The 27,802-nt window shown below is 38.3% G+C and overlaps 1 protein-coding gene across 2 annotated transcripts; it reads left to right on the forward strand.

Moving 5' to 3' along the window:
• Window positions 1-1,270: 1,270 nt before the first annotated feature.
• Window positions 1,271-26,773, forward strand: lingo1b (leucine rich repeat and Ig domain containing 1b). Of its 2 annotated transcripts, none has more exons than XM_056462019.1 (2): window positions 1,271-1,572; window positions 23,954-26,773. In XM_056462019.1, exons 1-2 carry the CDS (start codon window positions 1,561-1,563, stop codon window positions 25,808-25,810), a joined length of 1,869 nt encoding a protein of 622 aa, XP_056317994.1. In that variant the 5' UTR covers window positions 1,271-1,560; the 3' UTR covers window positions 25,811-26,773. The 2 variants fall into 2 exon arrangements, with proteins under 2 accessions (XP_056317994.1, XP_056317995.1); XM_056462020.1 differs by having other exon boundaries at window positions 23,957-26,773.
• The last annotated feature ends 1,029 nt before the right edge of the window (window positions 26,774-27,802 follow it).

Here is a 27,802-nt window from a genome sequence, read left to right on the forward strand (position 1 = left end):
AGTCATAATGCTTCTGCAGAATGATTGTGGCTCTGTTATTGTCTGTCTGCCTTAAAATCAGCTTGTTAAGTGAATATATGCAGCGAATATCATCTCATAGTGTCACTTAGGAACTGCCAATTCTGTAAAGCACTGTTCTATAACATGTAGTGCTAATTCTATCAGAAAAACATGACTTGTGCCATACACCACACAACAGCTCATTTAATAAGTCACACCATTGCCAGATCTGCGTTGGTGTTCCATTGGAAGATTAACACAATGTCTAGGACAGATCCACAGTGGATCACACACACTCTCCCACATTGTGGCTTGATCTGGTTGCACCGTGCACGAGATAAATCCCTCACACGCATGGTTCCGTCTCTCTCCGTCTTCCTCCTCTGCCCTCTCACTGACAGGAATATCGAGGCACCTCTTCAGTCTGTTTGTGCTGCTTAACAACCCCTGTGCCTCGTGCTCCACATCAGCCTTCACTTCCACCCCCATCAAATCTGCATTTGATTATCCCCCCCTCCCTGTAATCTCACTCTCTCTACCTGCCGCGCCACCACCTCGCGCTTATTGTTTAGTATAATGGTGTGGGGACTTACAAGGATTTACACCTGATTATATCCCGCAGGGCGAATCCCCCATAGACTGACCTTGCAGTTCACTATTGCGATTGGCTAAGCATACTCAACCCATTCGGCCAAATTCCTCATCTCTCTCTCTCTCTCTTTATTCTGTGTCTCTGGCTCTCTCTCTCTCTCTCTCTCTCTCTCCATTGGCTGTTGTTTATCCACCCTGCCTGTTTACCTCCATGAGTCATCCGTTTGTCACATTGCAGCTCGCGGTTGCTTTTGACTAACGCTGCCTTTTGCATAAAAGCCCAGCATTAATCGCCGTGTTCTGACAGGATGACAGAGGACTAGAGACAGGTTTCACAAAGGTATACTCAGATTTCTGGGACACCCCCCTTTCCCACCCCCCATGCTGGCATCTCTCTGTCCCAGCTCCTGCTTCCCGTTGCCGTCGCTCTGATGAACAGCAGAATTGAATTTCATTAGTTACATTGTCCCTGTTTTGAGCTTTGTGCTGCTTCTCTTCCACCCCCCCTCCTTCTCACTCCTTATCCCTCTCTGCCTGCCAGTCTTAAGCTCTCCCCCCCTCCCTCACTCCCTCCGTCTCCTCCATCTCTCCATCTCAATGCGCCACAGCTCCTCCCTCCACCTTGCTCAGCGCCGACTCCTCCCTCTCCATCTTTCTTCCCTCACTCGCGCTCCGGCTCTCGCTCTGCTGGGTATGGCATGTATGTGAGCGGGTGCACTCCTGTTTACATGCATGCCTGCATCTGGGACAGACTCTCATGTATTCTGTGGACTGTAGCTGCTCGTGCTCCACACTCTCCGAATTTCCTGGACCCCTAGTCTACGTGGAGGATTTGTGTGCCGTTTTTGTTTTTCCACTCACTCATGAAATTCTTCAAAGGCCTCCTGTGTGCCACCCTGCCACTCTGGAGCGATTCGGATCTAAGCTGCACTCCGGCAGAATGGAATTGCCAAATTTAGACTCCACCGCATGACGTTTCTGGTAAGAGCAGTTTGCATTCAGTGCCAGATAAGCATTTCGAGAACTCTGAGATCCTGCAAAGGGCTAAAGAGAGGGGGGGGGAGACGCGACTTGGCTTTTCACGGGGGAAATGTGCTTGAGAGGGATAGGGCACAGGCTCGGGAGAGAAAGATGCTGAATAATGCTTCTGAACCGGACACGGGACCTATTACTGTGGATTGTCATTGCACAGGGTGGGGGTCATTTGCTACAAATGAATAACTGCCCGCGTAAGAATTCATACATATTTTCACCTGCACCATGTTTCTAAAAAAAGCATACCCCCTCATTCTGAGTATTTCTCAGTGGCCAGGTTATGATACGGGTTGTCTATAGTGAATTTATGCAAGACTTCTGAATGTATTTTTGGTGCTGTGGTCATGGTTTATTGCTCAAGGCTCTTTCCTTTGCAGGATGCATTATGGAGGAAAATAATGTATTGCTTTCGATGTGTTTGAGTCTTTAATTCACAGTCCTCATTATAGAGCCTCTTTTTCTCTTCTCTCCCTCTCTCTCTCTCTCTCTTTCTCTCTCTCTCTCTCTCTCTCTCTCTCTCTCTCTCTTTGCCTTTTCTGTTTCTTGCTCTCTTTTTCCTCTCTCCCTGTCTGTTTTACTGCTTGGAAGCAACTTCCTCCGCAGCTAATGTGGCGTTTAAAGGAATAACAATATTACACTTCATTTCTTAATCTTGGCAGGCTGTCAAAAATACATTAAGGGGAGTCTTACTGGATACATCAAAGATTCATGCTATCTCAGTGTTCTCATTTCTACATCCTTTGCAGCTGTCAGATCGCTTTATCCATAGCTTATTACATAAATGTGCATCAATAAAAGTCTATAAATACAGGGGTCATTTTTTTATATAATTCATGATCAGATACACAGGCCAGAAATGAGGTGTGAGCCGATTCAAATCCAACACACCATGTGCTATGCAAAAAAAAGTCCTTCTGATTTATTTCAGAGGGTTATCCATCAAAACACGATGAATCTGCAATATGCATATAGGTTTGTGTTGGGTGGGAAGACTGGAACATGAAACAACTGCATGGCAACAGTATCCTGGCCACATTCTGAAGATGCTGTAGTTGCCAGCGGAGAAATCCAGGCCAAAACAATCCACCACTGAACGGCGGTACAAATGTAACAGCCTATACGTTGAGATATGTTCCAGTGCACTGGCGATTGTGTTAAAAGGCAATCTTCCCATTGAGCAGATTCTCAGCTGGTGGTAATAGCCATTATGATAATGCTGCAGTCTGATAACAAACAGCAGATGAAACAAGATAAGGCAGTGCTACAGGAGAACTGCATCGCCTCACGCTCTTCTGCCGAGCATTCACACATAGATTAGAGCCTGTGCCTGTCAGTCCTCGTGTTTTCACAGCTCTTGCGAATGATGCAGCTCAGGCAGAAAAAAGGGGCCAAATACCCCAAATCATTGAAATTCAGATCCCTTCCGATTGCGAGCCCGCCACATCCCTCGCTGCTTTCCTATTCAATCTTTTTGATACGCTTTTTTAGGCACTCAGTGAGGGCCTGCTTTCGGCCACGGTGGCATAGATACACAGACCGGGTGTGCGTTTGTCCTCATTGTGGAGGGATGTGAGAGTCGGACGCCATCAGCGCAGCGGCTCGTTTCTGTCACACAAAATGAGGGACTATTGAAATGGGCTGTACATAGCGGGAAAGAGCGAGGGGCTGCTGTGAGAGGCGACCGAGTGGCATATCAGACAGCGCACACTCACTCCAGCCTCCCACAAATGTATTCAGAAGGTCACAGAGTCGCTTCACTGCAGCAGACTCTCCCATTAAAATTTAATCATAACAGCTTTATGTAAAAAGTCAAAAATTTGAGACCAGACCCAAGCCTCACTTTCTTGCCAGTCTGTTTCTAAGGCATGCGAATGAAAACACTGTTCATCTGCTTGAAGCAATGCTATCTGTCGTTTGGGAGAAGTTGCCTTCATATCTCTATTGATCATCTGGGTGGCAGCTGATGGCTAAATTTGCGCCTTGTGAAAGGTGAGAGGAAGATATCATCGATTGTATCAGGCAGAGTAATCAAATTATTAGCCTCGGATGGAGTGCTGGTCAGAGGAACAATGCTAGCATAATTCAGGAAGCTCGAGAGTGATTATCCCGTGGCTAATTTTGCCAGATAAGCCCCTTCCTAATAGAACTCTTGATAAAGAACTCCAAGGAGCTCGGCTAGAGCTAGATTGCTTTTGGGATTACGGCCGTCCTATATTCAATCCACATTTTCACTCTTCTTTTGTTTCAATTAAACCCAAAACAAAGAGCCCTGTGTTTAAAAGAGGAAGAGTGCTTGGAGTAATTACCAGCTTTGCCTGCTGGTAGCGGTGATTTTAAAGTGAATCTCGAGAGCATTAATGAGGAATGAAAAACACTTTATGGAATTATTATTAACCGTTGCCGGAAAGCTAAGGGGAGGATTGACATGGGACCGGGCCCAATTAGACTTTGCGCCATGACAAGAACCTGACAGCAGCAGTAGCTTTGCAAATATAGATAGAGCATGAGCTGAAATAACCTATATAATGTTTCAGCAGGCGGATGGGTGGGCACATGTGTGATACAGAGCACAATCCACCATAGACTTTGAGTCCCTCTCAATAATTAGAAATGGCCAGATTGACCCCTCTTGGGAATTCTTGTCCTTCACCTTGTTACAGCACTCCACTGTTTAAGTCACAAAATTTATTTTGCCTCCGCAGTCTAACAGCTCTCAGAAATGTCAAAATGATGGCCAATCAGCTTAAAGTAGGTGGGGTTTACTGTTTTAAGTCAAGTTGGCTTTTATTTTGATTTCAACAAAATACAGTGCAGTACAAAGTGAAATGAAACAATATTCCTCCAGGACCAAGGTGCTAAATCAATTCAATTCAATTCATGTTTATTTCTGTAGCACATTTACAATGTGGATTGTATCAAAAAAAGCTTAACATAGAAGTTCTAGTAAATTGAAACTGCATCAGTCCAGATTTCAGAGTTGAAGTTCAGTTTAGTTCAGTTCACTGTGATTTATTTTTCACTACTGAAAGTCCAAACACTGAAGAGCAAATCCATCAATGCGCAGCTCTACAAGTCCCAAACAAAGCAAGCCAGTGGCGACAGTGGTGAGGAACAAACTTCACCAATGGACGAAAGTGAAAAAAAAAAAAACTCGAGAGAAACCAGGCTCAGTTGGGGACGACCATTTCTCCTCTGGCCAAACTTCCTGGGTGAACAACATAACAACATAAATTGACAACATAACACCGGACTACATACTACTATAAAAAATTAGAAGAATGAAATAAAATAAGATAAACTAAAATAAAAATATATAAGAATAAGAGAGCAAAGTGCTGTTTGTGCAACAATGTTTACAGAAGCAGTGCAACAATTCCAGTGAGATCACTTTAAAAAATGTGAGATGAAACTGAAGTAGTAAAACATTTCATTTCTGACAGCCATTTTAGTATAGAAATATTAAACTGCCAACAGCAATATACAAACTAATGACCATTTTTCAACTTTAAGTTTTAAATGAAAAATGTGATATAATTTACATGATCCATGTACAATACACACTTCAAATAATAACAGTGGATAGCACCAGGTTCGTGCCCCGGCTGGGTCAGTTGGCATTTCTCTGTGGAGTTTGCATGTTCTCCCTGTGTTGGCGTGGGTTTCCTCTGGTTGCTCCGGTTTCCCCCCAGTCAAAAGACATGTGGTATAGGTAAATTGGGTAAGCTAAATTGACCGAAGTGCATGAGTGTCAATGCAAGAGTGTATGGGTGTTTCCCAGTGTTGGGTAGCAGCTGGAAGAGCATCTGCGGCATATAACATATGCTGGATAAGTTGGCGGTTAATTCCACTGTGGTGACCTCGGATTAACAAACGGACTAAGCCAAAAAGAAAATGAACGAATGAATAGTGCGAAGAACATTTCCATAACCTTTTTTTCTCATTGTAGCAAGTTAAAATAACAATTGGCATCAGTGAAACTATGAAGAACCCTTAACATCCATGAAACTTTTCATTCAACAAAAGGTTCTTTATAGTGGAAAAAGGTTCTTTGGATGAAAGGTGTAAAACTCAGCAGCCCTGCAGAGATCAGTTCCCACCCTGCACCAACACACTTTCCTGGAGCTTTCAAACAAGCCTGAAGGATGTAACTAGCTGGATCAGGTGTGTTTAAATGGTTGGAGCTAAACTCTGCAGGGCTGTGTTTGACACCCCTGATCTAAAGAACTTTTTTCCCCTACTGTAAAGTTTTCGTGGATATTAAAGTTTCTTCAGATTCTCTACATAAGATCATTACAATAGGGGTTTTGCTTAAATAATGGTTCATTAAAATGCAAACCAAAAATAAAGGTTAATCTACAACATTCATTCATTCATTTTCTTTTCGGCTTAGTTCCTTTATTATTCAGAGATTGCCACAGCAGAATCAACTGCCAACTTATCCAGCATATGTTTAACGCAGAGGATACCCTTCCAGTTGCAACCCATTACTGGGAAACATCCAAACTCTTTCATTCACACACATACAATACAGACAATTTAGCTTACCCAATTCACCTATAGCCCATGTGTTTGGACTGGGGGGAAACTGGAGCACATGCAAACTCCACTCAGAAATGCCAACTGACCCAGCCAAGACTCGAACCAGCAACCTTCTTGCTGTGAGGTGACAGCCCCACCCCATTCAACAACATTACTGTAAAAATGACCTTTTGGTTCTTTCTAGAACCTTTATGTTTATGAGTATGGAATTATTGGTGTCATTAAAGAACCTTTATTTTTAAGAGTGTAGTTATAAATGTGCTGAGATTTGTTTTCATCGCATTAGGCATACAAATGAACTAGGTGCAAAATACTACTTGATTACTTTCCAGCTAGAATTATAGTCCTAGAATTTGCTTCATTATTCTTTTTCTTCAAGACATGGTTATGGCCACGCTCACAAGGAACGGATGTGTTTTATTGTTAGTAGCGAGAGACAGAAACACAGTGCATCTGTTTCATTTCCAGTCTTTGAAGGATGCTTATTTAAACTGCAACCATCACATATTGCTTCATCGGCAGTTAGTCAGAAGACCAATATTCGGGTGACAGGTCGTAACTAATTTCAATCTCAACCATGCTTGGAATTGAAACATTCATGTCGTTTACTCAATTTATGATTGCACGAAACTTCCAGGCCACCAGTCATCTCAAAGTAGGGTTTGGATCACTTGTTTTATGGCGCTTTTTATTTTCACTGGAATTAAAAAATACTTTTACCGTACAAGCATAGCAAGTTCTGGAGGGAAATCATAGGGAATATGTATTCAGATTATAAAAGACATGCTATATAGTCTAGTTTCAGAATGCTACTCTCAATTTCATATAGTGTCCATATCATATTCTTCTTCATGCGAAAGTCCCGCTTTGACGGTTTAGTCATACCTTTTGTTTGAATGGTATAAATTTCAGAGCAGTGCTTGACATTTTCGCTTCAATAAGTCTAGAGTTCCTTGTGTTTCGACATCAAGGTTCATGTTAGTTTTTCCTTTAGTGGAATGTAGCTTTCCAAACCTTGGGCTTTGATCTAAATCTTACTGTCATCAAAAAACAAGATCAAAAGAGTGAAGTCAAATGGAAGCAAACAGTTGGAAGATACGTCTCTGCTTTGAATGCTGCATCCGTAGGCTTAAAACCCAAGCTGATTTGGTATACAAAGTTGTTTGTGTGGGGTAGGAAGAAGACAAATGTATGGGGCAAGCGGGGCTGATTATTGATTTGGCTCAGGTCCTCACTGATTAACTGCTGTTGTAAATACCGATAAAGACACCTGCTTATGTTGTGATGAATGGTAGCAACTTGATTTGCCACTCACAACTCGAGCAGTCTTAGCACTTTTTTTTCAGCAACCCAGCATCCAGAAATCATTGTAAACAAAGTATCTCATTTTCACTGCGCTTTGAATTAGGTGCTAGTCAGTATGACAGATAACAGATTTCCAGTCATAGCTTTGACAAAGATTTGATTTTGAAAACAGTATTTCTCATTATGGTTTTAAATCTGCATTTAACTTTAGAGTAATGTCAAGTAAAAAGAGGTGCTAATGTCTGACTTTTTAGCAGCTGTGCATTAAAATGAATTAGTTATTAGCTAAATTTAAGCGATGAGGGATTGAATGATAGTTTTGAGTGTAAGATTAACCCTGTGTTTGAAAGTCACATTTGTTAACATTTGTTGAGTGCACTTTATACACATAAATACAGATTTGGGAATCAAAAATCAATGGATTTCTAAACCAGAAAAACGTTTCTAAGCATAATAGTTTTAATAGCTCATCTCTAATCACTGATTTCTTTTATTTTTGCCATGATGACAGTCAATAATATTACACTAAATATTTTTCAAGATACTTGTATTCAGCTTAAATAGACATTTAAAGGCTTAACTAGGTTAATTAGTTAGGTTGGGGTAATAAGGCAAGTCATTGTATGATGATGGTTTGATAAATATAGCTATAAAGGGCTAATAATATTGACCTTAAAATGTTTTTTAAAAAAAATTAAAACCTGATTTTATTCTAGCTGAAATAAAACAAGGACAAATTTTTCCAGGAGAAAAAAAAATATTATAGGAAATACTGTCAGTGGTGGAAAGAGTAGTGTTGAGTATTGTTTGGGGTTATTTCTATACCGGTGCTAAAACGATACTTTTAAAATGGTACCGGTGCCAAAACGGTGCCTGAACCTATACTTTTTAGCCACAAAATTATTTGAAAAAGAAAAATGTAATCATTATAATTAAACAGTATAAATATATATTTATAATAAGTTTAAAGTAAAAATCAATTAATATTTTATATATTTGAATTGAATTTATATATATATTTTTTGATCATTTGTTTGTTAGCATGAATGCAAGATTAGCATTATGCTATTAACATTACATTAGCTTACTATTAATCTGTGGAAAGGCTGTCATTAAAATCAGGGAACACCTTTTTTCTGGGTTTGGGGCTTGTGACTACTTTTACATGGACATCAGTGATCTAATGATTTGCCTTAATCTGAATAAGACAAGGATCAGGTGTTTACATGAGTTGCTTTTTGAATGTTACATCCCTAAATCCCAGTTACATGTTATAGCACATAGATCCATTAACGTCATTGCATCACCAGCCTTTAAATGTTTCCTCTGCAGTTTGTGTCTGTGGTCCTTCAAGATAAACAAAAAATACTGTTAATGTGGTTTACTCTTGATCAGAGTATTGTCTTAATCTTATTAAAATCAGAGTATTGGTGTCCATGTAAACTTACTCACTAAAAGTGCCAGATGATGTCACAAGCTGTCAAAGACAGTCCCTTCCTCACCTTTAAGTTGATTCTATGAGCCCTCAATTTCATATATTTGAAGTGTTTCCCCCCTTACACGCAACTATTGTGACGCATCTGCAGCATGTTGGTGTATCAGAATCCCTGCTTGTAAAATATAGCCATACTTTAGAATGCTTAGTTTAAGCTAATTGAATGCGATCATGCGTGTTGATGAAGGGAGACATTCACCGCATGCGGCGTACTGTGCATTTTGCCTTCTATAAGCAACAAGAACAAACGCCTGACATCGCTGACGGTGTCCGTATCTTTCAAAGCTGTTTAGCATTAAATATTTAGAAATGGTGTGACAACACGTACTTATGTGTGTCTTTGATGCTTCTTTCGTTCTTGTCGCAGCACCAGTAACACTGGAATTAGACACAAAAAATATGCTGATTTAGTCCGGTGCATACCGGTTACAAAGGGCTTTCGGTACCCAACCCAAGGAAAGAGTACTGAAATATCATACTTAAGTAAAAGTACCATTACTTGCCTAAAAATGTAGTGCAAGTAGAGTAAATATTACTCAAATTATGAGTAAAAAGTAGACCTTTCAAAAGTACTCAGGAGTAGTGAGTATTAAGTATTACGCTGCGAAAAGCTGATGCGTTTACATCTAATTTGTGGATGTGTGTAAACGTAACATTCTGTAGTGCATTTAGTTATTGCCCAGCAGGCACACAACATCATAAGACATTAAAATTAGGTTAGAATTAGGTTGTGATGTCAGGTGACCAAAATGTAATGTCTAGCCAGTGTCTAAGGATTTAGGTTGTGTTAGAAAGTGACCAAAATCTAACATTGAACCAACATCTTAAACAAACATCATATTGACGTCAAATACTGACATTTATTAATCAGGTATGTCAACCAAATTTCAACGTCTGACAGACGTCATAGTGGTAACATCCACACAACGTCAAGCTGTAACATCATTAGGCGTTGATATTTGGTTAATCTTAGGTTGGACGTTGGACATTGGCGCCGGCCTGTCGTTGAGTTCTGATGTCAATCTGATTTTCATTTCCAAACAAAATGCAATGTCCTCATGCACGACGATGGTGTAAAATATCAATCTGACATCATGTTGACGTCTTGTGCCTGCTGGGTGTTTAAGGCCATTTCAGTCATCATACATTAAACATTCGTCATCTTCTCATCAGTGATATGGATCTAAATGTATCTCTGGGTCAATGCGTGTAAAGATTTTGGACATCATCTTTGATGCCTTTAATGCTTCCAAATAGCCCATGTCTTGAGGTAATTCATTATGATGTGATTTATCTTCTATGTGTGATTTGATTGGACAGGAATCGCAGGACTGATTTTTCTAATCCCCATAGACAAGAAAAAACAATGTAGTGACTGCAGGTCGAAGGGAAGTAATGGAGTAAAAGTACAGATATAGTACTAAAAATTTACTCAAGGGAAAGTAAAAGTCAAAGTAGCAATTCCTTGCTCTGTTAAACATAATTTGGGAAATATTTGAAGAAAAAAAATGACAGCAGGGCTAATAACTTCAACTGTATATATATTTTTACTTCACTTATAACCAAGTGCTAGTAAACTCAGCAGATAAGTGAAAATATCTAAAAGAATAAAGTTGTTTGCTCTCCACCAGTCGCACAATGATTCTAGTAGACTCCAGCTGTCACAACTGTATCCATAAAACATTTCTTAACATAAAAGTTTTAAATGATCAGAGCACAAATGAATTGAATATTACAGACACGGAGCAAATGGGTCACCCGTGCCATTTCTCAAGCAGAATGGATGAGAGCAGACAACCAATTACCCGCAATTTAGCAGATAACTATTTATGTATTGGGAATATTTAGCTAGCTGTTAACCACTGATTTGCTTCGAACTGTGAAATGTGTGCAGTGTGATCGGGGATGCCAGAGAGGGAGGAAAAGAGAGAGCGACAGGCAGAAGGAAAGGGATGATGAATAAATAGATTGCAAGAAGGAACAAAATGAACTCCCTCAGGCCAGTATAGCCAATTAGTTGCTGCACTGTATATTCCCTTTATTTTTTTTGACTCACAGTAGCTTTCTATTAGACTTTTGTGTCTATTATAAAACATTATGCTTAGTGGTGTCATTCTCCAGCACAGATGAATCATTATTTAATCATTCTTGATTATTTTAAAATAAAAATCAAAGCAAAATTAAGCAAAATCATCACTTCCTCAAGATTATTTTCAGTTTCTGACTCGTTTCTCATTTTCTTGTTTGTTTTTCTGCATCTTATATGAGAGTTAATGTGATTGCAGCTTGGACTTTTTATGATTTATGAATCCTGAATTTTAATTTCACCTCAAATAAACTTCCTAAAGTCATTTCATGCACTAAGGCGGCGACCTCAGTCGCAGTGTTTAATCAGTTTCACTCACTATGCTACAATAAATAATACTTTCTTCTCAAAATTACACAATGATGAATCACCTCACCATTAACAAATTCCTCTTTCTTTGATACACTGCTATGTTAATAGAAAGTGCAAAACCCCTGCTGTTTAATTCATTTTTTTTTGTCTCTTCCAAAGTACGAATATCTCTCTAGAGATCAAAATAAGTAATTAATTACTATGTACAATGTGTTGTTTCATTATTATCTAAATGCTAATTTAAATACTTAACTGTAGCACTCATTTGCCTCAACAGGAGTGTGTTTGATGTACATGAGGATTGACTATTTACATGTATTCACATTACATTAGTTAATTTCAAAATTAATGTAACTAATCTGTTAAATTTACTGAGAACAAAAATTACCATTACAGTTTGAAAATGTTAAAAATAATGTAATGTAATGTGTATTATTTACAATTTACATTACATATTTGCATTTATCGTGTATGGCCTACACCCAAAGCACTTCACAATCATGGGGGTTGGGTTTTCACTTGGATGATGCAATGGCTGCCACAGGAAAACGGTGCCAGTGAGCTCCACCAGCTATAGGTGGAGTGGAGAGACAGTGAAAGAGTCAATTCAGTGGATGGGGATGATTGGGAGACCATGGTGGGAATTTGGCCAAGACATTGGGGTTACACCCCTACTCTTTACAAGAAGTGTCATGAGATTTTCAATGACCACAGAGGGTCAGGACCTCGATTTAACATTTCATCCAAAAGGTGGTGCTCACTGACAGTATAGCATCCCCTTCACTTTACTTTAGGGGCATTAGGACCCACGCAGACCACAGGTTGAGCACTCCCTGCTGGCCTTACTAACACCACTTCCAACAGCAACCTAGTTTTCCCATGTAGTCTCCCATCAAGGTACTGACCAGGCTCAGCCCTGCTTAGCTTCAATGAGTAACCGGTCTTGGGCTGCAAGCTGATATGGCTGTGGCATAACACCTAAATATGTTATGTAATACATATTAATGTGTTGCTTTGCTGTTGTGTATGAGGCATCCTGCCATTTAAAGGTCATTTAGTAGAGTCACACTCACACACACACAATTTATTTTTTAATTGTGGTGACATTCTATAGGCATAATGGTTTTTATACTGTACAAATTGTCTGTTCTATCACCCAATACCAACTCCACACCTACAGTAATCCTACTCCTTACAAAAACTCATTCAGTATGATTTATAAGCTTTTTGAAAAATGGGAACACAGAGTAATATCCTTTTGAGTCACCTTCTCCTAGTAATACCTTTGTCATACCTATATCATTATACAAATGTAGGTCCAAATACAGTATGTAACACACACACACTGTTATGACACACCAGCATTTGATGAGTTTAGGATGCAGAATTGGACAAATGGTTGTTCGATAACTTTTGTTTTTCTATATACGTATATACGTTTTTTATAAACTGTAAACAACATATAAACTTCATTCATTTTCCTTCAGCTTAGTCTTTTATTTAGCAGAGGTCACCACATTGGGATGAACCGCCAACTATTCCCGCCAACGTTTTACGCTGATGCCATTCTAGCCACAACCCAATACTAGGAAACACCCATACACTCTCATATTCATTCTTACACCCATACATTACAGCCTTTTTTGTTTTCCCAATTCACCTATACCACATGTCTTTAGACTGTGGGGGAAACTGGAGGACCCAGAGGAAACCCCCACATACAGTACATGCTTATTTAACACAGAAATGCCAACTGGTCCAGCTGGCACTCGAACAAGTCACCTTTTTGCTGTGAGGTGACAGTGCTAACCACTGAACTACCGTGCCACCATATATAAACTTCATCAATTCATTAATTTTGCTTCGGCCACAGCGGAATGAACCACCAACATATCCAGCACATGTTTTTAAGCAGCGCATGCCCTTCACACTGGGAAACATATATAAACTTAAATAAACATATTTTCAGCTGATGCCAGTGTTTCTAGTCATAGCTTTGCAATGGTTTGATATTAAAAGCAATATTTCCTGTCATGATTTTTAATCTGTATTTATCTTTCTATTATTTAAGTATAATAGGGCCAGACAGACAGATTCTGCAGACATTTTTTATATTTCTGTGCAGAATTTTGTAAAAAAATCTGTGAATTTTGTTAAAAATAGGTGAATTTATGTGGAATGATTTTGGGAGTTTCGTCATTTAAAAACTTAATATATTAAATCAAATAATAATACCTTTTTAACTTTTAGTTAATGCTTACAATGCAAATCCAATTAGATTCACTTATCTGCTAAACAAAGCAAGTCTCTCATATAATATATCTATATCTAAAAGACAGAAAATATGACTTTACAAACTGTATTGTAAATAAATCATATGAACACTTTCATATTAGTCAATAATATTAATGAAACCAATTTAAAAATAAGAATAAATATAAATTTACACACATTTACACAAGTAAATAAATAGACTCAATGATGGGCTAAAAAATCTGTGGAAATCTGTGGATTTCTGTGTGCGCAGATTCCAGGTAGGTCTAATTAATCCTTAATTCAAGTAATGAGGGATTTAGAATGTTTGTGTAAGGTTAAACCTCCCTGCTTTATAGGTTTGAAAAATTACATATCTTGTCATTTATTAGGATCAAAGACTATAGAATACACAGGATGTGTCACTTGTATAGTTTTGAATGGAGAAAAGTGTAATGGTCAATATGGTGATTAAAGCCCCGCCTTCTAGTACAGGAGCCAATCGATCGATCGCTGTAGACTGACGATACTCCCAGGGAGGGGCTTGGACAAGACGTGAGTTTCTGCAGATTTTGTGTGATTTAGACGTTTAGAAATGAAACTAAAGAGACAGTTGTTGTTTAACTTTATTGGTGATTCATAATATGAAATTCAATCGTAAGCTTGGCAAGCAGTTTTGGAGTATTTGATGTTTCCCCATTTAAACAGAATGCCCAAGCATACCGCCCGAGAGGTGTTTCAAAGATGGCCGCCGAGTGAAATGACTTGCCTTAAAGGGACTTTGTTAGGATGCACTTTACACAACTAAATACAATGGAAAATGCTTCTTTAAAGTTTTACAATGTTCTTCACACTAAGAAAATGTGTTGCTCACTGCAAGGTTCCTTGGGGGTTCTTTTATGGCATTGATTCTCTTTTTAAAACCCATTTTTTAAACCCAAGTAAACAGAGGTAAAGGAATGTGCAAGTGGGTCACTCCCAAGCTTTGCTTATTTGTCTTGTTTGGTCAAGCCGAGACTCACCGCCAAGGTCAGGACTACTATGGTGAACAGGGAGAGAAAATAAGCAGACTGCGTATATAGATGGTCCAGCGTGATATTTTTTTCTCAAGGTTATCGCCAGGATGAAACGGATGGGACGGAGTGGGAGAGAGAGCGAGCAGGAAGATGGACCTTTGGGTTGAATTACATTTGTACATGAGTGGGAGAGACAGAATATCATCCAGTGAGCACTCAAACACATGAGCGGTGTAACATGAAAATATAAAATCAATTTAACTGGTAGTCGTCCTCTGTGGTTTCAGAGGACGATGAATCTTGATATCGCTGGGTTTGGTCTGTGTAATTCACCCTGAAACAAACATCCATGAAAAACTATTTTTTGGCAAAGGTAAATCCTCATATTTGCTAAGAGATTCAACCTTAAACATTCGTTTCTCTGTGAGGGTCTCTAGCTTAAACAGATAAATAGCTTGGTTTTCCAACGTTGGAGGCAGAATTGATTTTGCCCTCTAGCTTGACAGATAGCCCTGAAAGTAACAAATAGCGAAGAAGAGGACAAATCTTTGAAGCGCAACACTTATTAACTCCATGAGCTTTGGGAAGGTGCAGTAATCTAAAAGAGATCTAGTCCTCCATTAGTTGAGGAAGAAGGCATCAGGCGGCAGACACCTTGTGAAAAAGAAGCCTTGCTAATTCCTCCCACCTGCTGACAACAGATAATTGAAAAGCAGGACTACAGACCCCTTTGAGTGCGAACCGGATACGGACTTGTCAATTAACTTGCTCATATTTCATTCACTGATTGAGTCTAGATTGCTCCTGTTCAAACCCGTGCCGTGTTGAATATGACTTACAGCGGCTGTTGCAATATGGCAAAATAGGGCATTACATTTGAGGGTCCCTCTCTCAGAGGAGCACTATGTTAAAATAAACTTGCGGTTGACACTTTATTTCTTCCCTCCAAGCTCGTGGGCAGGGTTGAATGGGTATGACCTTCCCGTGTTACTGAGGGAAAAGAACAGAGGAGAAAATGTAATTTCCACCACAGAGATCTTAGGAGCGCAACCCACTTTAAACGGCACGCAGCCTGTCGTGTGGAAGAATGTTGGGTAGTAATTATTAAACAAAGAGAATGCTTAGTGCGCTTCTAAAATGGGGATGTTGATGCATGCGCAACATTTTAGGCTTTTAATGGAAAGAACTGCATATTTCATCTACCTCTTATGTGAACAGACATTTATGACAGCAGATATGGTCTTGTTACGGGACTGAATTGACTTTAACACATTTTTTTTTTGATAAAGGACATATTTCACATCATTATATATCATTTTACAACTAGGAACTATGCTCTCATTTTGCTGCCGTATCATGGCTGCAGCAGGCGCAATGATATTACACAGAGCTGTTATCTGGTTACCTGTCTGGGGACATGAGAATGTGTATCCTGGCCATATTGGCCTAGAAAGTAGCAAGTTTTCATTTTTACCATGACTACATAAGAGTCAAGCTTTAGGAAAATGATCAAATCAACTCTTTTTTTTAACTATTTGAGTGAAAGTCTAATGGTCTAATCCAGGGCTTGACATTAACACCCGCCAACCCGTCAAATGCGGATAGATTTCAGCTGTGGCAGCTTAGACAGAGGCTGTTTCTCAATTCCAAGAACGCAAAGAACGGACTTGCGTTCTTGTGAAGACCAGTCTTGCAAGGCCACCTCAGTAAGAATGAACTCGGGAGACCGTGAGAACAGAGAACGAGTCCTGTGAGAAATGAATTGCGTTCTTCCTGATCATCATATGACCTTCACGCGTTTTTAAGGGAAAATTATTTAAACATTACAGCATTCATACAACGATTTATTGCTATTTTCCCTTTTCAATATATGTAACAAGCACAAAAATCTTACGAATATACTTTGCACAATACAAATAACACAGATTTTAATACAAATTTCAGCAAATAAACTCACTTAATGTTTTTATACCTTTATTAAGATTTTCATGGGGATGTTTACTTTCATCGTCTCATTTAGGAAATCTCCTGATATAAATAAGTTTTATCTCTGAACTTTAATAATAAATCTATATAAAATGCTGCGATTCCCACCTCTTTTATTCAGCTGCAATGACTTCTGGGACTTCTAGAGCGAGTTAGGTGCTCAAGTCTGCATGGACGCATCCTCGATACCAAGAACACATCCGGCAACTTTCACGTGTGTTTGTCTTTCTTGCGGTCTTGAGTTTGGGAACTGAACTTTGGCAGTTGATGATGATGTTAAACGATGAACACAAGGATGCAAGTTCGCTGTAGAACGCACATTGAGGCTGCGTCCAAAATGGCATACTTCTATACTGCATAGTACGCTAAAATCAGTATGCGAGCCAAGTAGTATGTGCGAATTCAAAAAACAGTATGTGAGAAGTACCCGAATGACCTACTACTTCCAGCGAGATTCTGACGTGTGCATCCAATGGATGGATCGCTATACCATGATGCACCACAAAAGACTTCATGAATGGGAATGAAGTGACGCAACTGGCGTGGGTACGTCACATGATCATGACAAAATGGCGGATGTAGTACATCCGAGTTCCATTCATACTAGTCACATTTATACTGTATAGAACGTACTTTCCTAACAGCTGAGTAGTACATTTAACATTCAAATGCAGCACCTATTGAGTAGTAGGTGATTTCGTGCACAGCATGAGAAACAGCCAGACACTCCCACCAGCCACTTTGGCTGGCTGAAAATAATTGTAGTTTTCTTAAAAGCAAAGTTCGACAATAAAAAATGGCCTCAATTGAGAAGCAGCACGACAGACATAAACAACTGTGCTAACACGAGCAAAGGAAAGCAGGTGAATACAGAATGAAAGGAGGATCACGGTGAGACACAGGCGCACAGGTATTGTGATGCGCACGAGTGTTTAAAAGCAAATGCACTCCTGTTTCCTTGCATGAACCAACCATTCCTGGAAATGTAACTGCTGCGATCGGTTCTCTTTGAAATAGAATAGACAAAAATCGATGCCCGTGCACCGCTTTCAAGAGCTCGGAATTAAAAAATATATATATTTTATGTAAGCAGCAGCGGTTGCAGCTTTTGCTTTAAACATTCTTTGAACAGATTATTAATGGGCCTAGCGTTAACCGTGTGCACATGATCATCCTTTTATTATTGCACACGGTATGTTAATTATCATCCTTTACAGTAACATTGCTTTAAGACAAGATTAATTTCCCATTTGTGTATACAGTAGTTAACTGGTGATCTGAAGCCTTTACCCAGGACTGTGCATAGTTTTATATACAAGATAATATTTGTTTTAAAATGTCAATCGTTTTTTTTTTTTAAGAAAAGTGTTGTTGAATAAAAAGTGTATGTATATTATAATATATTTTTATCTAGTTTTAGAAAATTTTAAATTATTTAAAATTTGTAGCTAAGAAATTATTTATCTATCTATTTTTCGGTGTGGCCAGAAGAAAATTTGGTTCATCCTTAATGTTAAGACCTGAAAAGACTTGTGAAATAATAACTAATTGCAATGCAACAGCATGAAACCACTTCCGATTTGCTCATGCTCATTGAGCAAAGTCATACACAACACACAAAACAATGAAATGAAGTCATGTGGACATAACGCAAAATCTAAATCAAGTCATTTTAGCATGCAAAATCAATTTATGCATGAAAAATATATTTCCCTAAGACACAAAATTGTGGCTAGTGAAAATGGCAAGTGGCTAGTAATGTTGAAGAACTACTAGCCAGAGTGGCTGGTGATCAAAAAAGTTAATGTCGAGCCCTGGTCTAATCCAATTCAATGATCTATGCTAAGCTAAGCTAAAAGTGCTCCAGTCAGACCCAGAGATTGACTCAATGGGTTATGTAATGGTAAAACGCAGCTGTTTAACTCCAGATGACTTGTAAAATGAGCCTATTTCCAAAAAAAAAAAAGAAAGAAAGATACAACCGTAGAGTGTTTCTTTAAGTATCTAACACAAGCATGCCACTCTACCCAGGACTACTATACATTTCTTCAAATCAGTCAGTCAAAAAATTTCTGTCAAAATGTATATTGCATGCCAGGACTGATTAGTTACACTAAAGTGCCCTGAGGTAGATCTGCCTTTAAAGACACAATTCTCTTCATGGAAATTCAAGCGGGGGTGTTGACTAATAAGATGAGCTATTGACCATGTGAGTGAGTTCACTTTATTGAGAATTACCCCGTCAGTGCAATATTCTGGCAGTGCAACAGAGAGAAGCAGATTTTTTTTTCTCTCCTCTTCTTCATACATTATTCATAGTCGCCTGACAGACTTTGATTTGTATGTTTACAGAATGGGGCCTTCCTGAGCGATGATTTAATCTTTTAATTGGATAATAAATCCAACACTTTGTGTAGTGGCTTTTCAATTGCCATCAGTTGACCACCGAGGCCAAATTAGTTTTAAAGAATTTGCATACCTTAGCATTTGGGCTAAAACAAAGGTTACAGTGATTAGGAGCAAAGATGAAATTGTGTGTGGAATATATCAATTATATTCGCGGGGGAATATTTGTGCTGTTAAATGTTTATTATTCTTTTTTTAATTTAAACTATAATGATTTTCAATTCACCCATTGGCAGGTATTTGCAAACTGCAGGCCAAGAAATAACAGCACCAGTATTTACAGTTCACTTTTTATCAGTAGTAAAACAGGTACACATTTCTGTCCGTACACAGAACTGTTTTCTTCCTGTGGGAGTACTGTGCGATACCACAACAGTGAGTAAAATGCAAAATTGTAATTTTGGAACCAACAACCTTGTTTAATTAGGAAAACTGTGATCACACCACAGAGACCTACTGTAATCTTATAGCTATTTCCATCTGCTTTTGTTTGCTCGTTGAAAATTACCAAGCAAATTTGTCAATACTTTTTTTAATGAGGCAGCACCTTTGGCCTGTTCTCTCCTCATACTAATACTCCCAATTATAGTTAAAGGTCAAAGGTGGTTGTTTGGCAGATATTCGGAAGACATAAATTTGCATCGCAGGAGATGTCACACATAATAACAGTTTAAACAACCCTGCTATGCCTCCTGAGGCTTGATGCCTGCTTAGCCGGAGAAAATGGTGATAGATTCAGCGTGATTAAAACATCCCGTTCTTGGCAGCTCTGTTTACGTCATGACCTTCACCCTCACACCTCCTCATGCCACACGAGTCGTTTAATCGATGTGGTAATTCTCTCACAGTGCCCCGATCGCTCTGCGGCCCGACTGTATGCAGATCACACTCGATGGATGAACGAGGGATAAGCACCCTTGACAATAACGGCCCTTTTGATCTAGCCGAGGAGCACTAATATCAAATTGTTATCGTTCAAACTACTCACCTAATTTCACACCGGAACTCAAACGAATCTCGGCCGTTTCCGACACACCTGAAGACACTCGGAGATGAAATCGGCAAATCTTTGCATTAAGCAGATGGCTGCACGCAGGCCTTTTCTTTCACCCCCTCTTTTATTTTGCAGGCAGCCTCATTTCTATCAAAATAGGATTCTGTGAGCTGCTTCACAGTGCTGTGCTGTGTTTTGCTCTCAGTGAACATTCTTCACACTGTCTTGTAGGTTTCAGGGAAATACATTTATTTTTTTTAATTAAAACATGTGACAAAACCCATGTAATAGCTGCCCTTGAGATATTATCACACTTTGAATGGACATTAGAGGTTTTTTTATACATCTGTGCTAAATTTTTACTCTTCTGTTGAACCTGCATAATATAATAATGCATCCATTGAGTTTGCATAAATGTATTTGAATTCATTGACGCAAGACGTATTTATTTCTAGGTCATTTTGTCTTGCTTTGCAAATGGGAGCTACTTAAAGTTTACCCAATAAATTATTAAAGCTGGCCTGTCTGCTTAACATGATTTGTGTTTGACTAGTCCAATTAGTAACCTCATGTCTGATGGAACGCGACTTGTGTGTCATTTTGACAGGTTCTCTGTGTGTAGAGTTTCTTCATGTGAATATTTCACAAGTCTCTTTCTCAAAAGTGACTAAAGCTGAAAATGACTATGAGCTTGAGTTTGCTTAATCTGTTATTTGTATTTGCTTTGTCTTCCAAAGCATCTGGTTATAAAGCCAAACAAATTCACATATGAATTTTAGTAACTATTTTCATTTCTATTGTTGATTCATGTTTCTTATTTATTTATTTATTTATTTATTTATTTATTTATTTATTTATTTATTTATTCTTTCATTTATTTATTTATTTATTTATTTATTTATTTATTTATTTATTCTTTCATTTATTTATTTATTTATTTATTTATTTATTTATTCATTCATTCATTCATTCATTCATTAAAATAACCCCCTTAAAATATATCTCATTTTCAAGGTGGTCCCAGAATAAATGAAAATCACAAAATAACACCAGAAGACAAAAACAAAACATAAATTATGCAACATTCAAAGAGAAGGGAAAAAAAGAAACATTAACAAAAGGGTAAGTTCTATACATATATACATATAAATAGTACAAAAAGATGTACAGATTAGTGAGTCAAATTACCACATAAACAAGTCCAAAGTAAAATATGACAGCAAAGTTTGCATAAACACCTTAAATGATGTAATAGATCGAATGTTAGCTGGTAAATTATTCCAATCTATTGGACCCTTAAACATAAAAGCTCTTTTATCAATAGATTTTTTAAAACGAGGAACAAAAAATAAGTCTGAACAGAATGTCTTACTTGATAATTTAAGGAAAAAATACAAACAATGATGTTTTAAATAATAAGGATACTTAAAATAAATACATTTAAATATAAATTGAAGTCAGTGATTATGTCGTCTTGTGTGCATAGCATGTATATTACCTTGTATATTCTATATTACTGTGCTCTCAGCATTAAATGGATAGTTCACCCAATACTGAAAATTGAATTAATTTTTTGAAGAAAGCTGGAAACCTGTTTTTATTAGTTACAGGTTTTCTGTTTGCTTCAAAATATGTCATTTTGTATTTGACAGAAGAGAGAAACTCATGGAGATTGAAACCACATGAGGGAAGTAAATAGTGAGATAATTGTCATTTTTTGGGTGAACTATCCATTCAAAAATAGTTTACAATAAATTTACCCTTTAGAATTTTGCCACAAAGTGTTGGGCAAGCTACTTGAAAAATGTAGTGAGCTAAGCTATTAGCTACTCTACTAAAAATATAGCTTAATTACATAAAAAGCTACCATCTGGGAAATGTAGCAAGCTAAGCTAACAGCTACTTTGCAAAAGTAGCTTAGCTACATCTAAGCTATTTTTGTAATTTTCATTTTTAAATCGAAGCAACTTAAATCCAAGTCAATCATAGCTTAGTGATCAATAAAACTGTCAGTGAAACACACGAGGCAGACTTGCTCAGTTCATTTATTTACTGCAAACAATATTCTGCACCAAACAGAAACAAATTATAGTATATAACAGCAAAAACAATGCAAAATCCAATAAAACCTGGTGTTACACATTTAAAATACTAGGCCTATAGTAAATTATAGTAAAGCAAAATATCTAGGAATAAGCACTAATGTATATTGTATATATATTTACAACTCATTTAAAACATAAAAAAAAACAATATTAGTTTTAGTGAAAACATGCACTCGTTTTCCATATTAATTGAAATATATGTAAATGAAACCTATAGAGCCTATGTTTCCTTTATAAATATTATTGAGAACATTACATATTCTATTCTAAAACATAAATTCACTTACAGCTAACACGTATTGTAATCTCATATATAAATCATATAAATAAACAAATAAGTAATAATTAGGCTATTTATTAAGAAATTAAATTTAATATTTATTATTTATTAGGAAATAAAAAAAATACTACTTTAATAATATTAAAAAAATTATGATGATGATGATGATGATGATTATTATTATTAGTTGGATATTATTTATTTTTTAAGTCTACTTTTACAATTTGACACATGTAAACCACTGCAGAAATGTTCTAACCAGCGGGCCCATGTCGTATACAGTAGAGATACTTAATAAATAACCTACTATAAATTAAAAGCATTAACGTATGCTATGTTTTTTGTTTTCACAAGCTTTGGAGACGTAACATAAATTCTGCTTTTAAATAATAGGTCACCTATAGCTTTTGTCATGAGCCATGACTGTGTTCCAAATGACATCAAAGTGCACTACGAAGGGAGTGCAATTGTAAATTTGAAGATTGCTAAAACTGAACTGTAAAAATACTTTGAAAGCAAATTACACCCAGGAGAAATGACTTTAATGCTTTAAAAAATCATTCCAAGTGTAAATGTTAGAATGTTATAAATGAATAGGGCATAGGGGGTATAACTGGTAATACAACACAGCCAGGAACTATGTTTCTAACTACAGCTCCAGAGGTGTAGTTGCAACCATACAAGTTTCCGACGCAGTTTGCGAATATTTGTTGGAACGACGAATTTGGGAAACAGCAAATCAACTAACTATGTTTGTAAAGACACAACTTGCGACCTTAGTTGGCTAACGATGCTTTTCGGAAATGCACCCCTGAGCAAGAGGTGGCAGTAACGCACCAAAAAGTTTGTTGTCGACCACCATAAAACAGCTAGAAGAAGAAATCGTCATTCTCGCCATCATATAGATTTACTTTTATTGGCTAGACACTGGCCTCACAGCGCTGTGAATGTCGGTGCCATCACTTATTGATCTGCAATCGTTAAATTTAGCTTGTGTGATCGCTACTGCGCCACTTAACTAAAAAAATAACTTCACAACAGAAAAGCTATTTGATTTAGAAAGTAGCGACATGCTACTGAGAAATGCAGTTAAGCTAGTAGCTTCACGACTTGTAGCGATGCTACTGCTCAACACTGATGCCACGCTACATTTTAATAGAATATTTTAAAAACAAAGTGCCACTGGGTATTGAAAGAAGGAGATTTTCAAGTTCATCCAAGATGTGTTCATTTATCTTTCAAAAAGACATTTCTGAGGCTGTGCTTCTTTATGGGCATTGTTGTTTATGGTTGTTTTCTTTCCCATACAGTCTTTTACTTTTAATGCCTCTGTTATATCATTAATCAAAGCTCTGAGTTGCCTTAACACAGCATGTTCCAGTGCAGTAGTCTGTTACATTTTTCAAGCATCAGCATTTTCTCCAGCACCATCTTTTGCTATTTTAAGAACAGGAGCAATATGATTGTCTCTCAGTTCTTTTGCCTTGTTTCTGTCTTATGGGATGAATTCTGTCCATATTGTGACCCTTTCTCTCTGCCCTTTTTCTCAGCAGGTTACCATAAAAATGGTGGCCAGAGAGGCAAGTGGGCACAGCTACCTGGTGGCATGCTGGCAGCCCATTCTCATCCTGATGCTGGGTACCGTGCTGTCTGGCTCTGCCACGGGCTGCCCTTCTCGATGCGAGTGCAGTGCCCAAGAGCGCTCGGTCGTGTGCCATCGGCGAAAGCTGATCACCCTCCCTGAGGGAATTCCCATTGACACGCGGCTGTTAGATCTTAGCAAGAACCGCTTGAAAGCCATCAACCCTGAGGAATTTCTCAACTATCCACAACTGGAGGATCTACAGCTTAATGAGAACATCATTTCCGTCATTGAACCAGGGGCATTCAGCAACCTCCTTGGCTTGCGAACACTGGGACTACGTAACAATAATCTCAAGCTGATCCAGCTGGGTGTTTTCACTGGCCTCAGTAACCTCACTCGGCTAGACATTAGTGAGAATAAAATTGTCATTTTGTTGGACTACATGTTTCAAGAACTATACAACCTGAAAGAGCTGGAGGTGGGGGACAATGACCTGGTGTTCATTTCCCACAGGGCATTTCATGGCCTCAGCAGCCTGGAGCAGCTAACAATGGAAAGATGTAACCTGACCTCTGTGCCCACAGAGGCCTTCAGTCATCTTCACAACTTGCTGACCCTTAGGCTGCGGCATCTCAACGTCAACATCATTCGAGACTTTTCCTTCAGGAGGCTCTATCGACTAAAAGTCTTGGAGATAGCTAACTGGCCTCTCTTAGAATCCTTGACCGCAAAGTCCCTACACGGGCTGAATATCACAACTTTGAGCATCACAAACTGCAATCTCACTGCCGTCCCTTACGTGGCCATTCAACACCTGGTGTACCTCCGCTTTTTTAACCTGTCCTTCAATCCCATTGAGGTTGTGGAGGGCAACAAAATGCACAATTTGCTGAGGCTCCAGGCGTTTCACTTAGTTGGGGGCCGGCTAGTCAGCATTGAGCCTTATTCGTTCAAAGGACTCAACTACCTTCGGGTTCTCAATGTATCCAGCAATAGTCTAAGCACTTTAGAGGAATCTGCCTTTCACTCTGTGGGCAACCTGGAGACTCTGGCTCTTCATGACAACCCCCTGGCATGCGACTGTCGTCTCCTCTGGGTCTTTCGCCGGCGATGGAGACTTAATTTCAACCGCCAGCAGCCATCTTGTGAAACGCCAGAATTTTTGCAGGGTAAGGAGTTCAAAGACTTCCCGGATGTTCTCCCACCAAATTATTTCACTTGTCAGAAGTCCAAGATTCGGGATCACAAAGCCATTCATAGATTTGTGGATGAGGGGACCACTGTGCAATTCCCTTGCCAAGCAGATGGAGACCCAACTCCCATGATTATGTGGCAGTCTCCAAAAAAGCAATTCATCACAACTAAAAGCATCGGCCGGCTGTCAGTGTCCCCGGATGGCACCCTAGAGGTTAGATATGCCCAAATACAAGACAATGGCACGTACACGTGCTTTGCTGTCAATGCAGGAGGTAATGACACCCGTTTGGCTCACCTACATGTTCATAGCTACTCTCCCAATTGGCCCCATCAGCCCAATAAGACCTTTGCCTTTATTTTGAACCAGCCCAATGATAACGGTGCCAATGGGACTGGTGCGATGGATCCCTTCCCCTTTGATATGAAGACCCTCATTATTGCTACCACCATGGGGTTTATCTCTTTCCTGGGAGTGGTGCTCTTCTGTCTGGTGCTCTTGTTCCTGTGGAGTCGAGGGAAAGGCAATGCCAAGCCAAACATTGAGATTGAGTATGTGCCACGGAAAGTAGATGGAGAAAACAGCCCGAATGAAGGATCTCACAAGATCAGTATGAAGATGATTTAAAAGACTAATCGCCATTGTGTGTGCATTACGTGAATAGGTGTTCTTTACAACAGACTTACATTGAGGGAGGAATGAGGGCATAATCCTTGCAATGGAATTGTGAAAAGAACAATGTTCTGACAAAAGCCTTTTACATTTTTTTTACAGACTGTACAGATTAAAAAAAATCACACAGGGATCGGGTCCTCAAAGGGAAAGCAGACAGGTCATTTGAAGGTTTCAAAAATCTGTGTATTCGTTCGGGTAAGTGTTGAAAAGCATAGTCAGTCCTGTTGAAATTTGTGCGAATGCCAGAATCCAGAGGACCAGTATGTATCTATACTAGTCCTCTTGTCTCTTTTTCTGTACATAACAGTTTCGATGTACATCGGGCAATACAGTGGTTGAATGCAGCCAATCAGAGGTTATGGGTTGTTGTTGAGCCTACTGGAGTGCATGTGCTCTATCTAGATACATGCAAAGTCAAATGAAATCACTGTAAATGTCCATTACCAACTCTTTATAAGAGATCAATTTGTTTAAGATGATTTATTGATTAGGCTTGACAATCATTAATATCTCAAAGGTCAAGTAATAATCATTAAAAATGGTTTGATGGTGCAATTTCAGTTTTCACACCTTACATAGTACCATAAAGCCAGATGTAGCGTTGAATTTAAAGCCATTTGCTTTTACTGAACATGTGACAAAATTATTGGACCTGTGGTTGTACACACACTAAACTACTATTCCATCTGACAAATCTCCTCAGTTTTATTCACCCATTGGTGAAAAGTTTACAATTTTATTGATTTAGTCATCAAAATGTCGTCAATTTGCCATGCTATAATGCATTCTCTACCAGTCTCAAGAGGCGGGCGATGCTCGCTAGGTAAATGTGTTCTACAACCCTGGAAACACTTACAGTGCTGATTTCGGGACAATGGATGGCTGTAAAACATATTAAAATGACAAGCTTTTATACTTCAATGTCTTTACTCATTTATTTTGCTCTGCTGTGTGAATTAAACTTTAAGAGCCAGTGAGGTATGCAGGAAAATTATTGAGGCGCTGCTCTAATGTGCTTCTAAAACCCTCACACAATCCAGCGTTTTCTGAAAAACATCTTTTCTCTGTAAATACTCATTTCAGTGATAGTTGGCGAAAACATCACAGTATTATGTGGTGCTAAATCAACCTAAGGTTATAGGTGTGCATTAAAATGCATTAATGTTGACCCTATAAATTCATATTTTCATATTTCATATTACTTTATAAGAGAATTAATAAGAAATCTCTACAGTGTGTGGGTGACAATCTTATATCCCCAGTGTCACAAAGGTTTACACACTTGTGCCATCAAACTGTTGCATGAATGCAATAGAACAGTCTTATGTATGAAAAATGGCTCCATTTTAAGCTTCAGCAAATCTATATTGGCTGCTGACTATACCTATACTGTAGGTCATCACAGCAGAAATTCCACACCATAAGTGTATAAATAAAATAGACAAACAACTGAGATAGGGTCTTAAACACTTTTGTATTTGAGCTACGTCTTTCTTCCATGAATTCAAATGTCAAGTTGACCATTAACAGCAGAAATAAAGGTTTTTATCATTTGAAAATTACACGTTAGAACTAGTAACAAAGGAATTTCTTTATTTCTTAGTAAATAAAAAACAGAGAATTTCTCACAGATGTCTTTGTGTGTGATTATAAGACCGAATGGCAGGCATACATGAAAAGCAATAATTAATTGAGCTCTGCCTGCAATAATCTGGAAATTCACCAACATTAACACCAGCAAATGGCCAGAGCAAAGCAAACTCTAAATTACAACTGTGCTAGTTGTATTATCCAAAAGAAAAAAAGATGAGTGAATTTTGCCTTAATCTCAAAATTCATGCTTAAATTCATTATTCACAGACCATTTTACAATTTTAAATTCTTTTATTAAACATTATCGCTGTTTGTATGAAGTATTGAACAGCAATATTTTATAAACACCAA

Source organism: Danio aesculapii, chromosome 7 (assembly GCF_903798145.1).
Source record: "Danio aesculapii chromosome 7, fDanAes4.1, whole genome shotgun sequence".
NCBI classification, from domain to species: domain Eukaryota; kingdom Metazoa; phylum Chordata; class Actinopteri; order Cypriniformes; family Danionidae; genus Danio; species Danio aesculapii.